Source organism: Chiloscyllium plagiosum, unplaced genomic scaffold, assembly GCF_037043375.1.
Source record: "Chiloscyllium plagiosum isolate Xiang-an unplaced genomic scaffold, Cpla_swu_hap1 HiC_scaffold_13, whole genome shotgun sequence".
NCBI lineage: Eukaryota > Metazoa > Chordata > Chondrichthyes > Orectolobiformes > Hemiscylliidae > Chiloscyllium > Chiloscyllium plagiosum.
Window position 1 is genome coordinate 7,752,908 of NW_028270151.1, and position 17,258 is coordinate 7,770,165.

General features: G+C 45.4%; 1 protein-coding gene across 3 annotated transcripts in view; it reads right to left on the reverse strand.

Annotated features, from left to right (window-relative positions):
* Positions 1-17,258, reverse strand: part of LOC122555670 (sodium/hydrogen exchanger 9-like) — a 482,562-nt gene that overhangs the window by 79,774 nt on the left and 385,530 nt on the right. For 2 of the 3 annotated variants that reach the window (XM_087993313.1, XM_087993316.1), the window contains one exon: positions 10,718-10,800. In XM_087993313.1, the coding sequence (XP_087849439.1) occupies positions 10,718-10,800 (83 nt within the window). Of the gene's footprint in view, positions 1-10,698; positions 10,801-17,258 lie in introns of all 3 variants that reach the window. The other variant, XM_087993315.1, reaches the window with a different exon arrangement.

Here is a 17,258-nt window from a genome sequence, read left to right on the forward strand (position 1 = left end):
ATGACCAGCCATGATCAGATTGAATGGCAGGACAGGGCAGGCTCAAAGGGCTGAATGGCCTACTCCTGTTCCTATTGCAAATTGACTTAGAGTGAGAATTTCACTTGCACATTATGGAGCACAGGGTCCCCCAAATCAGCCCATAAGTTGCTGCCATGTTGCCCACAACCTATGCACCCTTCCACCATTGGTAAAATATCAGTAATGGGGGAAATGGGTTGGGGAGGGGGGTGGGTGGTGAGCAGGGGGCACTTAAGAGAGCACTGATTTAACGGGTTTTCACCGTACCCCCGGCCAGCTCACTCTCAGATTAGGGTGCAATATTCTACCTGATCAATGCAAATCCAATGTGACTTGACAAGACTTTGTGATGCTGAGCACCTCTGTGATTCCAATAATGATTAGATTAGATTACTTAGTGTGGAAACAGGCCCTTCGGCCCAACAAGTCCACACCGACCCTCCGAAGAGAAACCCACCCAGACCCATTCCTCTACATTTACCCCTTCACCTAACACTACGGGCAATTTAGCATGGCCAATTCACCTGACCTGCACATCTTTGGACTGTGGGAGGAAACCGGAGCACCCGGAGGAAACCCACGCAGACACGGGGAGAATGTGCAACTTCCACTCAGACAGTTGCCTGAGGCGGGAATTGAACCCGGGTCTCTGGCGCTGTGAGGCAGCAGTGCTAACCACTGTGCCACCGTTACGATTCTGTGGTGGGATGTCTGCCTAGAATGGCTCTTAAAGTTGTGGGTGCACAGAATATTCAAAGGAGCGTCCAAAAATGCACAGAGCAGCCTTTCCTAGTTCAGGTGAAAGCTGAAACCCTCCGAAAACCCCAAATAACAGATTTCTTCACAACCACAGAGCATAGCATTCATGATAAAGTAAATCTCCTGCACTTGGCAAAATGCCTTAGAAAGGCATTATCTCTCTGTCATTTAGCTTGCCGATTAGCTCATTGAAAGGTTTACTGGACATTTTCCCATATTTGTTTAGAAGATTGTCAAATTCCAACCAGCTTCGACTATATGAGAGGCTTTTTCTCAACAACTCTCAATAGAACACGTGGACACCTGATCTCTTGCTCCTTATCCTGGCTATTCTACTAATTCTCCACATGCCAGGTGCATCTTGGATTCTGCAGAACATCTGCCTCAGTCCCACCCAGAAGAACACTGAATGAAACAAAACAAAGACCTGCAAGCTGCTGGAGATCTTGAAGCAAAAAAAAACCCAGAAATTTAATGTATTTGTGAAGATCTGTAGCTCGGTTTTGGTTGAATTTGTTGGTTGGTTCGCTGAGCTGGTTGATTATTTTGCAAACGCTTCGTCTCCCGACTGGGTTACATCTTCAGTGCTGTTTATTGTGATCCGCCCAGAATTGATACAGCTCTGTCTGTGGTTCTCTTCGCGGTTTTGTGCTGTAGTGCTCTGTAGGTGGGGTCTATTCTAATGTGTTTACTTATGGAACTAATGGATGAATACCGTGCCTCCAGGAATTCCCGAGCTTGGCTTTATTTACAAGGGAAATTCTCAAGGCCTGGTAGACATCCGCTAGTTCCACAAATAAACAGGGAGAAAGTGAGGACTGCAGATGCTGGAGATCAGAGTCAAAAAGTGTGGTGCTGGAAAAAGCACAACAGGTCAGGCAGTACCTGAGGAGCAGGAGGGTTTATGCTCGAAACATCGATTCTCTTGGTCCTCCGATGCTGCCTGACTGGCTGTGCTTTTCAAGCACTGCCCTGTTTGACTCCACAAATAAACACGCTGAAGTAGACCCTATCGACAGAGCACTACCGCACAAAACTGGAAATAGAACAACCCGCTGTATAAATTGTGGCCAGATCACAACAACAGTGCTCCATCCAGAGGCTACACAGCACTGAGGATGTGACACGAAACATTTGCAAAATAACCAACTGGCTCGGCGAACCAACCAACAGCTTCAAAACAGAAATTACTGGAGAATCTCAGCAGGTCTGACAGCACCTGTGGGAAGAAAGCAAAGTTAACATTGAGTTAACATTCAGGTGGGCGGCACGGTGGCACAGTGGTTAGCACTGCTGCCTCACAGCGCCAGAGACCTGGGTTCAATTCCCGCCTCAGGTGACTGACTGTGTGGAGTTTGCACATTCGCCCCGTGTCTGCGTGGGTTTCCTCCGGGTACTCCGGTTTCCTCCCTCAGTCCAAAGATGTGCAGGTTAGGTGAAGGGGTAAATGTACGGGAATGGGTCTGGGTGGGTTGTGCTTTGGCAGGTTGGTGTGGTTGCTGTTTCTACACTAATCTAATCTAATTTAAAGAGTCCAGTGACATTAGATTAGATTAGATTACTTACAGTGTGGAAACAGGCCCTTCGGCCCAACAAGTCCACCCATACCCCTACATTTACCCCTTTAACCTAACACTACGGGCAATTTAGCATGGCCAATTCACCTGACCTGCACATCTTTGGACTGTGGGAGGAAACCGGAGCACCCGGAGGAAACCCACGCAGACACGGGGAGAATGTGCAAACTCCACACAGTCAGTCACCTGAGTCGGGAATTGAACCCGGGTCTCTGGCGCTGTGAGGCAGCAGTGCTAACCACTGTGCCACCGTGCCGCCCACTACTTCAGAAAGTTGTGATGAAGACTCACTGGAATGTTAAATATTTGTGTAGCCAGACCTGCTGAGTTCCTCCAGCAAATGTTGTTTGTGTGTGTGGATGACACGAATCTCTGAGAACACTGAATGAATTCTGTGGGAGTGAAGGGTAGCTTCATTGCTCTGGCAGAGTTAATTCCTTCTTGTGATAAATAAACACAATTAACAGTGTCTGGAATTAATTTACAGGTTGACTAAAACCTCAATGATAATTTTCCACCACAGATTAGTAACAGGCCTGGTACAAACCTGAATATCTGTAAAGTCTGTTTAGTGAATGTTATTGGCTGTGCATAAGACACAGAGAAAAGTCCCTGACTCTGGTTCTCAAGTAATCTGACGAGAGAAATAGTTTCCACCAATAACCAGAGGAAACAGGATTCAGTTTTTTTTAGATTAGATTACCTACAGTGTGCAAACAGGCCCTTCGGCCCAACAAGTCCACACTGAACCTCCGAAGAGCTATCCACCCAGACCCCATCCCCTACCCCTTCACCTAACACTACGGGCAATTTACCATGGCCAATTCACCTAACATGCACATTTTTTTTGGACTGTGGGAGGAAACCGGAGCACCCGGAGGAAACCCACGCAGACATGGGCAGAATGTACAAACTCCACACAGACAGTTGCCTGAGGTGGGAATTGAATCCAGGTCCCTGGTGCTGTGAGGCAGCAGTGCTAACCACTGAGCAACCGTGCCACCCTTGGCAAAAGAACCTGAATGAAACTGAGGATTTTTTTTGTAACCCAGTGAAGTTGTTCTCATCTGGAAAGCACGGTCTGTGAAGCTGTTAGAAACAGACTGAATAATGACTTTTACAAGAGAATAATGATCATAATGAATGGTAGTGCTAGGCTCGAAGGGCCGAATGGCCTATTCCTGCATCTATTGTCTAGAAATATATACACACCTGCAAAAAATAAAATTGAAGGGCTTCGAAGAGACAGCAGAGGTGGCTAAACTGTACTTTCAAAGAGTAGGAAGGATGAATGGCCTCTTCCGTGCTGTTTAGTTTCATGAGGGTAAAGGCTATGCTTTAACATGGCAATCAATTGGTTAACCATTGGAACCATTTTATTATTTATAACTGGGTACACATTTGTAAGAGAAAGAGAAAGAGAAAGAGAAAGAAGCAGAGTGGGCATGTAAGAGAGCCAGTCAGGAGAGTGGGTGTAGGAGATAGAGAGCTAGTAGGACAATAAGGAACAGTGACAGAGACAAAGATGGGAAGGGGCATAGAACATAGAACATTACAGCATAGTACAGGCCGGCACGGTGGCACAGTGGTTAGCACTGCTGCCTCACAGTGCCAGAGACCCGGGTTCAATTCCCGACTCAGGCGACTGACTGTGTGGAGTTTGCACATTCTCCCCGTGTCTGCGTGGGTTTCCTCCGGGTGCTCCGGTTTCCTCCCACAGTCCAAAGATGTGCAGGTCAGGTGAATTGGCCATGCTAAATTGTCTGTAGTGTTAGGTAAAAAGGGGTACATGTAGAGGCCTGGGTGGGTTGCGCTTCGGCGGGTCGGTGTGTACTTGTTGGGCCGAAGGGCCTGTTTCCACACTGTAAGTAATCTAATCTAAGGCCCTTCGGCCTTCAATGTTGCGCCGACCTGTGGAACCAATCTGAAGCCTATCTATCCCACACTATTCCATTTCCATCCATATGTTTATCCAATGACCATTGAAATGCCTTTACAGTTGGCGAGACTACTACTGCTGCAGGCAGTGTGTTCCACACTCCTACTACTCTCTGAGTAAAGAAACTACCTCTGACATCTCTCCTGTATCTATCATCCTTCAATTTAAAGCTAAGCCTCTTCTTGCTCACCGTCACCAGCAAAACGCAACCTACTCTTGGGAAATAGGGTACAACAGGTGATGGAACTGACAGAGGGGGATCACTTTGGGAACAGTGACCATAGTTCTATGAATTTTAAAATAGTTATAGAGAGGGACAAATCTGGTTCACAGGTTCAAGGTCGAAATTGGGGCAAAATGGATTTTGACAGAATTAGACAGGAGCTTGCAGGGATTGATTGGAGTAGTATGTTTGCAGGTAAAGGGACCTCAGGCAAGTGGGAGGCCTTTAAAAGTGAAATGTCTAGAGTTCAAGGTCTATATGTTCCTGTGACGGTGAAGGTGAAGGTTGGCAGCAATAGGGAACCCTGGATGACAAGAGATATTGAGACTTTGACCAGAAAAAAAGGTGGTGTGGCTCCGGTAAAGGCAGCTGGGATCAAGGGAATCCCTGGAGGGAATACAGGAGTTTACTAAAGGAGGAAATATGCAGGGTGAAAAGGGGGCATGAGATAATTTGGCTGGGAAAATTAGGGTGAATCCAAAGAGATTATTTAAGTAGATTAAAGGAAAAAGAATAACTAAGAGTGAAGAGGACCCCTCAAGGTCCAAAGTAGACATGTATGAGTAAACTACAGGAGATGGATGAGGTCCTCAAAGAATATTTCTCCTCTGTGTTTACCCTGGAGAAAGACATGAAGACTTGGGAACTTGGGGAAGTGAGTGGTGATATCTTGGGGACAGTCCATATCACAGTAAAGGAGGTATTGGATGTATTAGAACATATGACAGTGGATAGACCTCCTGGGCCCTGACCAGATATATCCAAGAACACTGTAAAAGGCATTTGGATGGGTATATGAATCAGAAGGGTTTGACGGGATATGGGCTGGGAGTTGGCAGGCGGGACTAGATTGGGTTGGGATATCTGGTCAGTATGGATGAAGTGGACCGAAGGGTCTGTTTCTTTGCTGTACATCTCTATGACTCAAAGAGGCTAGAGAAGAAATTGCAGGAGCCCTGGCTGATATTTTTGTATCATTGTTAGCTACGGGTGAAGTCCCGGAAGACTGGAGGGTAGAGAATGTTGTGCCCTTATTCAAGAAGGACTGCAAAGAAAAACCTGGGAACTGTAGCCCAGTGAGCTTAATATCTGTGGTGGGTACGTTACTTGAGAAGGCTCTGAGAGATAAGATAGAAATGCATTTGGAAAGACAGGGTTTGATTAGGAGCAGTCAGCATAGCTTTGTGCATGGAAGATCATGCCTCATAAGTCTGTTAGAGCTCTTTGATGAAATGACCAGGAAGGTTGATGAGGGCAGGGCAGCAGATGTAGTCTATATGGATTTCAGTAAGGCCTTTGATAGGGTTCCTCTTGGTAGGCTGCTGTGGAAGATTAGATCGCATGGAATCCAGGGAGAGCTGGCAAATTGGATACACAATTGGCTTGGTGGTAAGAAGCAGAGGGTAATAGTGGAAGGATGCTTGTTGGACTGGAGACCTGTGACTAGTGGAATGCCTCAGGGGTCGGTGCTGGGCCCATTACTGTTTGTTATCAACATCAGTGATTTAGATGAGAATGCGCAAGGCATGACTAGTAAGTTTGCAGATGACACTAAAGTAGGTGGTATCGTGGACAGTGAGGAAGGTTCTTAGAAATTTCAGTGGGAACTTGATCAGCTGGGGAAGTGGGCTGAGAAATGGCAAATGGAGTTTAATATAGATAAGTGCGAGGTCTAGCATTTTTGGAAAGTCAACGCAAGACAGGAGTTTCATGGTGAATGGTAGGGCCTTAACTAGTGTAGTGGAACAGAGGGACCTTGGAGTTCAGGTGCATTGTTCTCTGAAAATGGAGTCACAGGTAGACAGGGCAGTGAAGGTGGCTTTTGGTCCACTGACCTTAATCAGTCAGGGCATTGAAGTTGGGAAAGTTATGTTGCAGTTATACAGGACATTGGTGAGGCCACATTTGAAGTATTGTGTTCAGTTTTGGTCACCTTGCTATAGGAAGGGTGTTATTAAACTGGAAAGAGTGCAGAAGAAATTTACAAGGATGTTGCCAGGACTCGAGGGTCTGAGTTATAGGGAGAGGTGAGACAAGATAGGACTTTTTTCATGACAGCGTACGAGACTGAGGGGGAACCTTCTAGAAATGTATAAGATCATGACAGGGTGAATGCACTCAGTCTTTTTCCCAGGGTTGGGGAATTGAGGACTAGAGTTTAAAGTTAGAGAGTAAAGAATAAAAGGGAACCTGAGGGGCAACGCTTTTACACAGAAGGTGGTATGCCCCTGGTTAAGGCTGGTGCATGAACAACATTTAAAAGGCATTTGGATAAATCCATGAATAGGAAAGGATTATAAGGATAAAGGCCAAGTGCAGGGAAATGGGGTTCTTGTGGATGGACATTTTGGTTGGCATGGACCAGGTTGGGCCTGTCTCTGTGCTGTCGGACTCTATGACAGACTCCGTATGCTCAGTGAATGGGAGAAAAAAATGCGAGCCACAAAATATTGAAATTCATGGATTTTAATGGCTTTTTCCTATGCCCTTTTGTGCCTCTGGTCTGCCTTACTTGGGTGATTTTGGTTCATGTATTGAAAATTAATGTTTAGTCTGAAGACCACATAACCACTTTTAACACTGTACAGGTCGTTCTGCTGTAACATGTGTTTCATTAACATGAATTTGCTGTAATGCAGTTGACAAATTAACACTTTAAGCACTCTTTTTAAAGTGTGGTTTTTCTATAATGCGGGATTGCACAGGAACACAACCGTCACATTATAGATGAACTACCTGTAGTATGTTTCAAGAACAGATTTTTTTCTTTGATAAAGACCAATGATAATCTTTTATGTGAAACTATATTATTCTTAGTTCCTTGGAAACTATATGGTGTACAGCCGAACAGAAAAAAATAGGTATAACATCCCATAATATTCGTCATTAAACTTTGCCAAACATTGGATTGTGTGTGAATGCTGGGTGACTGGGGGAAAAGATTGGTTCTGGTTAAGTCCATTTTACAGCAATGTTCAAGGAGAGTTTTCAGGAACCTTCCTAAATAGATCACTGATCGCTGTAAGTGTCTTACACATGTAAGACCTGTTTAAGGAAACTATCTAAGGAAGGATGTATTGGCTTTGGAGGGTGGTTCACAAGAATCATCCTGGGGATGAAGGGCTTGTCGTACGGGGAACAGTTGTGGATTCTGGGTCTGTACTCAATGGAGTTTAGAAGAAAGAGGGGGGATCTAATCGACACCTCTGGGCCACCCGGACGAACCAACCCAACCAACCTGTGGCACAGCATTTCAACTCCCCCTCCCACTCCACCGAGGATATGCAGGTCATTGGACTCATCCACCGCCAAACCACAACAACCCGACGGTCGGAGGAGGAGCGTCTTATCTTCCGACTGGGAACCCTCCAACCGCAGGGGATGAACTTGGACTTCACCAGTTTCTTCATCCCCCCTCCCCCCACCTTGTCTCAGCCGGATCCCTCCAGCCCGGCACCGCCTTCCTGACCTGCAGTCTTCTTCTTGACCTCTCCGCCTCCATCCTACTCCGACCTATCACCCTCACCTTGACCTCTTTCCACCTATCACATTTCCGACTCCCCTCCTCCAAGTCCCTCCTCCCTACCTTTTATCTTCTCCTGCTGAACACTCTCTGCTCATTCCTGAAGAAGGGCCTGTGCCCGAAACGTCGAATCTCCTGTTCCCTGGATGCTGCCTGACCTGCTGTGCTGTTCCAGCAATAAAGTTTCAACTTTGATCTCCAGCATCTGCAGACCTCACTTTCTCCATCTAATCGACACTTAAAGGATACTGAGAGGCTTGGATTGAATAGATGTAGAGAAGGTATTTCCATTCGTAGCAGAGACTCGGACCTGGGGGCACAGCCTCAGAGTGAAGGGGCCACCCTTTAGAACTGAGATGAGGAGGAATTTCTTCAACTAGAGGGTAGTGAATGTGTAGAACTCATTGATTGATTGAGTTATTATTGTCACTTATATTGAGATACAGTGAAAAGTGTTGCTTGTGTGGAATACAGGCAGACTGTACCGTACAAAGTGCATCAGGGTACCAGAAGAGAGTGCAGAATACAGTGTTAGAGCCACCGAAAAGGTGCACAGAGTGTCAGAGAGAGATAGAGGGACAGATAGACGAGAGATAGAGAGATAAAGAGAGAGAGATAGAGAGAGAGAGAGAGAGAGACATAGAGAGATATATAGAGAGATAGAGAGAGATAGATAGAGATAGAGAGAGAGCGCGGGCGAGAGAGAGAGAGCGAGCGAGTGAATGAGAGAGTGAGAGAGAGAGAAAGAGAAGAATTAACATTTCAGATGTCCATTCAAAAGTCTAATAGCAGCAGGGAAAAAGCTGTTCTTGAATCTATACGTACCACATATTCAAACTTTTATATCTTCTGCCCGATGGATGCAGGTGGGAGAGAGTATAATGGGGTGGGAGGGGTCTTCGATTATGTTGGCTGCTTTCCCGAAACAGTGGGAAGCGTGGGCGGAGTCAGTGGATCGGAGGCTGGTTTGCATGATGACCTAGGCTGTGTTCACAACTCTCTGAAGTTTCTTGAGGTCTTGGGAAGAGTGGTTGTATCTGAGCCTATGTCAGACAGAGATAGATAGGTTCTTGATTGGTCAGGGGATCGGGGGTAATGGGAAGGAGGCAGGAGAATATGGGTTGGGAAACACATCAGCCATGATTGAATGGTAGAGCAGACTCGATGGGCCAAATGGCCTAATTCTGCTCTTATATCTTATGGTCTAACACTGCATTAAACTTATTGATACTGACCACTGCAGACACCTTGCTCAGATGTGAAACCAGTGTGGATCCGCTGTGACTCCTCAGAAGTGTAACCAAATTGAATCACAGGACAGCCGACCAGTTACTGGTGGCCTGTAGTCAGCTACACTGCTTTCATCCATAAACCAACCTCTCACCAGGCATACAACCACAATTTTATCCCAAAGAAGGAAACACTCGAAGAATTCTAAGTTGGTTAAGAATGGGGTTAAATTCAAAGAAAATCCATGCGATGCTGCAAAGGATAGTGGCAGCCCAGGAAATTTGGAAGACTGTAGAATTCAGCAAAGGATGACTAACAAACATAAGGAGGGAATAATTGAAATGTGAGGGAAAACAGACAGTAAAAATATAAAATATCTTTCCTGTAAGGAGGCTTCTTACATTGTGAAAGACTACAACAGCAGGTGAGATACTGGGGATCCTGCCGTGAGTAGCTCACCTCTTGCCTCCCCCAAGATGGTGAACCATCTGCAAAGCTGAAATCTGTGTGCAGTTTCGGTCTCCTTATCTGAGGAAGGATGTTCTAGCAACAGAAGGACTGCAATGAAGACCGATTCCTGCATTGGCAGGACTGACATATAATGAGAGATTAGATCAGTTAGGGCTATAGTCACTGCAATTTAGGAGACTGAGGAGGGGAATCTCGTAGAAACGTGTAAGATCCTAACAGGACTAGACAGGGTCAAGGCAGGAGGCGGTGTTCCTGATGACCGGGGAGTGCAGAACGAGGGGTCACAGTTGAAGGATCCGGGGTAGGCCACTTCAGACTGAGTTGAGGAGAGAGTGGGGAGCCTGTGGAATCCTCTGTCATAGGAAGTGATTGAGGTCAAAACCCTCAATGTTTACAAGGAGTGAGACAGAAATTGCTGGAGAAACTCAGCAGATCTGGCAGGATCTTTGAAGAGAAAACAAGAGTCCAGTTTTGGAGAAGAGTCTTCAGAGCTTTCTGAAGGAGGGTCACTGGACTCAACGATCTGCTTTTTCTCCACCGATGCTGCCAGACCTGCTGAGTTTCTCCAGAACTTTCTTTTTTTGTTAATATCAGATCGTCAGCATCCCCACAATTTTTTGTTTTCTTTCAGGAGTCAGATATAGTTCTTAGGACTGAAGGGATCAAAGGGTATGGGGAGAAAATGGGAACAGGGGACTGAGTTGGATGATCAGCCATAATTGTATTGAATGGTGGGGCAGGCTCAAAGGGCCGAATGGCCTACTCCTGCTCCTATTTGCTTTGTTTCTTTATCGATACATCACTGGGACCAGAGTGCTTTACGATTTAAGCATTACAGTGTATATGTGCTCCTGTTGTTTGTCTGCTGCACTGCAAGGTCAGATGTCATGCACCTTCCTGTAGGGTCCACTACAGAGGACGATTAAAGTACATAGCAAATTGACACAAGACTTACAGTTCAGCAAAAAAGATACTTGTGATCGAAGTTGTACCAGATCCGAAACAGCCATGCACTTTCAGCCTTGGTGTTGCTTACCTCCTGCTGACTACCACTGTTCTGTGGAGACAAAAATAAACAATTTAAGAATGGGTTACTTCAGCATGACTTGTGGACAAGGAGATGTTATTTTTCAGAGGAGGAGCGGGGACGATGGATCAAATGACCGAGCAGTCTCGCAATGAATAAGCTTTCTCATTAGTATGTAAATTGCAACATCCATAACAGCAGTGTGTTCTCAGCTGCGGAAACAGGGGAAATGAACCCTGCAGACAATCAGCAGTCATTACAAAAACAGACCATAATATGTCACACAGACAGTGTCCTATTATCACCGACACAAAGATAAAGGATGTTTGGCACTAAAAAAAGATTGCAGAGTCTGTCGCCCTGATTCTGAAAAGTGAGGGGACGTGGGCTGGGGTAGGCTGAAGTCCCCCAGGGGACACATGATTCAAATCAGATCCTTAATGTGACTCGAGGGTGCAGTGTGGTAACTGAAGCTGGTGCCTGGGTTAAGGGAACAGCCCCATGGGGTGCGAAGGGGAGAACCATTTTAGTTTCCAAACATAGAAACTAGGAGCAGGAGTAGGCCATTCGGCCCCTTTGAGCCTGCTCTGCCATTCAATATGATCCTGGCCAAGCGTCCAACTGTTCCTTCTTCCTCCCCCATACCCTTTGATGCCTTTAGCCCTAAAAACTATATCTAACTCCTTCCTGAAAACATTCAGGATCTTGGCCTCAACCGTAGCCTGTTGCAGAGAATTCCATGGGTTCCGGGTGAAGACATTTCTCCATGTCTCAGTCATAAATGGCCGAACCTACACATTTGGACTGGATCTGGATCCCCTGGCCCTCCCCGTTTAGAATTTTATAGGTTTGTAAGTTTTGCTGTGGGTAAAGAGAGGCCTAACGTTTTCTTCCTGTTTCTCCAAAACACAGCCAGGGCTGGGCCTGCGACAGCCTCCAGGGAAGGCTTACCAGGGCTCCCCGGGGTCTCTCCCACACTGAGTCTCCATGGAGACGACTGGATGGTACCAAACCATTCAGCCATGATTTCTAAATTAGGATCCTGCTTTCCTACAGAGGCAGCCTCTAACTCCATGGGGATAAGATGTGGGGAACAACAGGCCCTCAGATAGCTCAGCAGACTTGGCTTGATCCAATGCCTCAAAGGACAGAGAGGGCTGCAATAAGTTGCCCAAAGTGGCACTTGTGAGGTAAGGGGTCATTTCATTGGACAAAAGGATGCAAGGTAGGGACCCCATCACCCTCCTGCCCCATCCAATTTTTCTTTACTCATTCATGGGATATGGGGACCACTGGCTAGGCCAGCCTTTATTGTCCATCCCTAATTAGCAGAGGGCAGTTAAGAGGCAGCCATTTTGCCATGGGGCTGGAGTCACGTGTAGAATAAAATCCCTACAGTGTGAAAACAGGCTACGTGGCCCAACAAGTCCACACCGACACTACAAAGAGTAACCCACCCAGACCCATTCCCCTAATCCATTACTATACATTTCTTCTGATTAATGTACTTAACCTACACATCCCTGAACACTATGGGCAGTTTCCCATGGCCAATTCACCTAATCTGCACATCTTTGGATTGTGGGAAGAAACCAGAGCACCCAGAAGAAATCCACGCACACACGGGCAGTATGTGCAAACTGTACACAGCCGCCCAAGGCTGGAATCGAAACTGGGTCCCTGGCGCTGTGAGGCAACAGTGCTAACCACTGAACCACCGTGCTGCCCCCTGGCCAGGCCAAGTAATGAGATAGCTGCTCTTCCCTCAAGGACATTAGTGAACCAGATGGGGTTTTTATATCAATAGACAATGGTTACATGGTCAGTCACCGTTAGTTCCAGATTTCACTGAATTCAACTTCCACCATAGGCCATGGTGGGATTTGAACCCTTGCTCCCAAGATGTTAGACTGGGTTCTGGATTGGGAGTCTAGTGGCATTAGCTCTGTCTTTCTTTGTCTAGTGTGGGAAGGTTAATGGATGGCATTCCCACCCAGACATGGACTGATGTCCCTAAGTAGGCAATTAGCCTCAATTGAATGGTTGCCAATGGGTAACTAGGTAATTGCCAGGAGCAGGAAGTTTGTAGTCCAGTAGGAGAGTGCACGTTATGACTGCGACATCATTGCTGATCCAGTGAGTCAACCCGGCTAAAATCAAAAGGGATTGTCTGTGAGCTTCAAAGCTCCAGGTGCAGCTAGGTTAGTGTGTCAACTGGACTATCCATTTCATTTGCACATGGGGGCAACATGACAATCAGTTGCACTTGGGATCATGCTAGAAAATTACAAGTATTGTATTACTCAGCTAGATATTTTGAGCATGTGAATAAGGACTTTGCCTGAGGACGTATTTTTTCTGTATCACTATAGCGCTACATCTATGAGACTGACTTGATCCAGGCATAGTCAATTGACTCTGTTCAATCTAGGGCTACAAACAAAACTAGAAAGCACTCCCTTGACTGACATTAGGAAGTTGTATCATCATGGATCATGCCATTGCATCATTAATGACTATAATTCTTCCAAACTATTGCACCAATTGTACGTCAGTCAGAGCATGAATTTATCAGAAGCAGATTTTGACTTTTTAAGGACTGCAATTTCTTCCTGGGAAAAGGTCAGTTTCGAGATCAATGAAAGTTGGTTGAGTAACAAACAGGAGTGATCCACCCTGCATTGTAAGCACTTCTCTCTGCAGTAACCCCATTTTTTTGAATGCTCCGAAAGTCAGACAATGTGAAGAAGGGAAAATTGGATAGACCTTCGGGTGATTAGTTCCTGAGCATGCTCAGATGGACTGCAGAGTCTTTGTAGATCCTGAGCTTTCTAATATTCCTGTGTCTCAGTTATCATCTCGAGGAAAACAAGTGCAAGATGTACGTTCATTGACGTGTAGGAAATTGCAACCACTGACCACTGAATTTCCTGTTCAGTTTTTTTCATTATTTGCTCAGGGGATGTAGATATCACTGGCTAGGCCAGCATTTATTGCCCAACCCTAAGTGCCCAAAGAGACAACCAAGAGACACAGATTGCTGTGGGTATGGAGTCACATGTAGGCCAGACCAGGTAAGGATGGCAGTTTCCTTCCCTGAAGGATATTAGTGAAGCAGATGGGATTTCTCAGACAATCGACAATGGATTCATGATCATCATTGGATTCTTAATTCCAGTTTTTTAAAAATCTGCCATGGTGGGATTTGAACCCAGGTCCCCAGAACATTACCTGGGTCTCTGGATTAACAGCCCAGCGATAATACCACTAGGCCATTGCCTATCTTAATGCTCTTCAGCTCATCTAGTCAAATCCACACAAGTCCCAATTTCCAGCACTAGGCCCCATAACCTTAAATGTTGTGACATTTTGAATGCTCATCCAAAGACTTTCTCAGGCAGTGCATTCCAGAGCCCCACCACTTATTTGAATGTTTGGCAGATGGTTTCTCACATAATGGATTTAATTTCTCCAAAGAAGTTTCATGCCACAATTACCATGCTGGAGCCCACCATACCGAGTACGAGCCACTTTCTCAAAACGAGAGACTGTCATAGAGTCATAGAGATGTATAGCATGGAAACAGACCCTTCGGTCCGAATCGTCCATGCTGACCAGATATCCCAACCCAATCCAGTCTCACCTGCCAGCACCCGCCCCATATCCCTCCAAACCCTTCCTATTCATATACCCATCCATATGGCTTTTGAATGTTGCAATTGTACCAGCCTACACCACTTCCTCTGGCAGCTCATTCCATACACGTACCACCCTCTGCATGAACAAGTTGCCCTTTAGGTCCCTTTTATATCTTTCCCCTCTCACCCTAAACCTATGCCTTCTAGTTCTGAGCCCCCCACCCCACCTTAGGGAAGAGACTTTGTCTATTTACCCTATCCATGCCCCTCATGATTTTATAAACCTCTATGAGGTCACCCCTCAGTCTCTGACGCTCCAAGGAAAATAGCCCCAGCCTGTTCAGCCTCTCCCTACAGAACAAAACCTCCAACCCTGGCAACATCCTTGTAAATCTTTTCTGAACTCTTTCAAGTTTCACAACATCTTTCCGATAGGAAGGAGACCAGAATTGCATGCAATATTCCAACAATGGCCTAATCAATGTCCTGTACAGCCGCAACATGACCTCCCAACTCCTGTACTCAATACTCTGACCAATAAAGGAAAGCATACCAAACGCCTTCTTCACTATCCTAACTACCTGTGACTCCACTTTCAAGGAGCTATGAACCTGCACTCCAAGGTCTCTTTGTTCAGCAACACTCCCTAGGACCTTACCATTAAGTGTATAAGTCCTGCTAAGATTTGCTTTCCCAAAATTCAGCACCTCACATTTATCTAAATTAAACTCCATCTGCCACTTCACAGTCCATTAGCCCATCTGATCATAGTGCCGTTGTAATTTGAGGTAACCTTCTTCGCTTTCCACTACACCTCCAATTTTGGTGTCATCTGCAAACTTACTAACTATATTTCTTATGCTCACATCCAACACATTTATATAAATGATGACAAGTAGTGGACACAGCACTGATCTAAAATCACATTTCTCATTGGAAGTCCTGAAAGCATCTTGCACGAGCACTGATATGATTACACATTTATGAATCACTGCCTTCACTCTGGTGTTAAGTTATTACACACTATCAGGTTCAAATGGTGAATGATTTCAGAATCTCTGCAGGCACATTGCAGTGAGTGAAGAGGCAGGAGGATGAAGGCTTTGATTTAACATCACACTTCAGTCTAATAAATAGCAAACTATGGATGTCAAGGGACAGATTCATGAGAAAGTTTGGCAGCCTTTGGTTTTAATAGGTTTCAGGACCGCAATAATCTCAGTGGTACGGTGTGTGGTTCAGATAGATTACTGTTGTAAGCAATAAGCCTCAGACTCGTGGATTGTTAAAAATTTAAAAACATGGAACATGTCCATAAGTCACTACATTTGCAGTGGTTGCTGCTTTTATGGGGTTGTGTGTTGTGTGAGTGCTTCCCCTTTGATTTAAATTAACAGCTGCCTTTGCACTCTTTGTAGTGTTTGGAAAGTTTAGCAGTGATTGGGAAGCAGGAATACCTGATAGGGTCTTTTAGAGAATTTCTTGTGACCCAGGAGAATTAGCAGCACTCCCTGGCCTCCCCAATAGGCTTTAGGCCTCACCAGTGCCGGTCACATAGAGATAAGAGTGGGTCGTTCATCCCCTCCTATCTGTTCCACCATTCAGTGATGATGTGGAGGTACCGGTGTTGGACTGGGGTGGACAAAGGAGGGAGAAGTGCTCCAAAAGCTTGTACTTCCAAATAAACCTGCTGGACTATAACCAGGTGCTGCGTGATTTTTAACTTTGACCACACCGTGAGAACTTGCAGCTTGGTTCCATAAACCAGCCTTTGACCCATATCCCTTTATAGCTTTGCTTAACCATGTCCCCAATTCTCAAATATCCAACCAATGAAAATAGCTTTATCTTTATCAAACTTATCTTAGTCTGTTAGTATCTTGAAGGTTTCAATCAGATGACCCATGCACTGTCTACAATAAATGCAAAGACAATTAGCGAGTTTTGAGAAGATTTGTAATTCAGGTTGAGGTTCTGGGTGTAGGTTTGCTCGCTGAGCTGGAAGGCTCATTTTCAGATGTTTTGTCATCATTCATCATCAGTGAGCCTCCAGATGAAGCACTGCTGGCGTTTCCTGCTTTGTATGTTTGGGTTTCCTTGGGTTGGTGACTTCATTTCCTGTGGTGACATAATTTCCTGTTCTTTTTCTCAGGGGGTGGTAAATAGGGTCCAAGTCAATGTGTTTGTTGATAGAGTTTTGCTTGGAATGCCATGCTTCTAGGAGTTCTCGTGCATGGCTCTGTTTGGCTTGTCCCAGTCGAAGTGGTGTCCTTCCATATGAGTATGTAAGGACACTAGTGAGAGTGGGTCATGTCATTTTGGGGCCAGTTGATGTTCATGTATCTGTCAACAAACACATTGACTTGGATCCTATTTATGACCCCCTGAGAAAAAGAACAGGAAATGACATCATCACATGAAATGACATCACCAACCCAAGGAAACCCAAACATATAAATAGAAAACAGGAAACACGAGCAGTGCTTCGTCTGGAGGTTTACTAAAGATGTTACTTAGTAGGGTGACAAATCTTCCAGCTCAGTGAGCACACCTACACCCAGACCAAAGACAATTTCAAACATTTAGTTATTAAAGGATAAATGTGAGGTAATCCACTTAGGCAGGACAAACAAGGCAATGGAATACATGATGGATAAAGAGTACAGCTGGAGAAAACACATCAAGTCAAGCAGCATCGGCAGGAAGGAGACAGGGGGAATTGACATTTCAGGTTGGAACCTTATGGCACTGAACCAGACGAGATGTTAATAAATAAGAAAAGGTCAGCTCTGATTGAAAGCAAAAGCATGAAACCAAGACAAAGGTGTTTGATAGAAAAGATATCAGAAC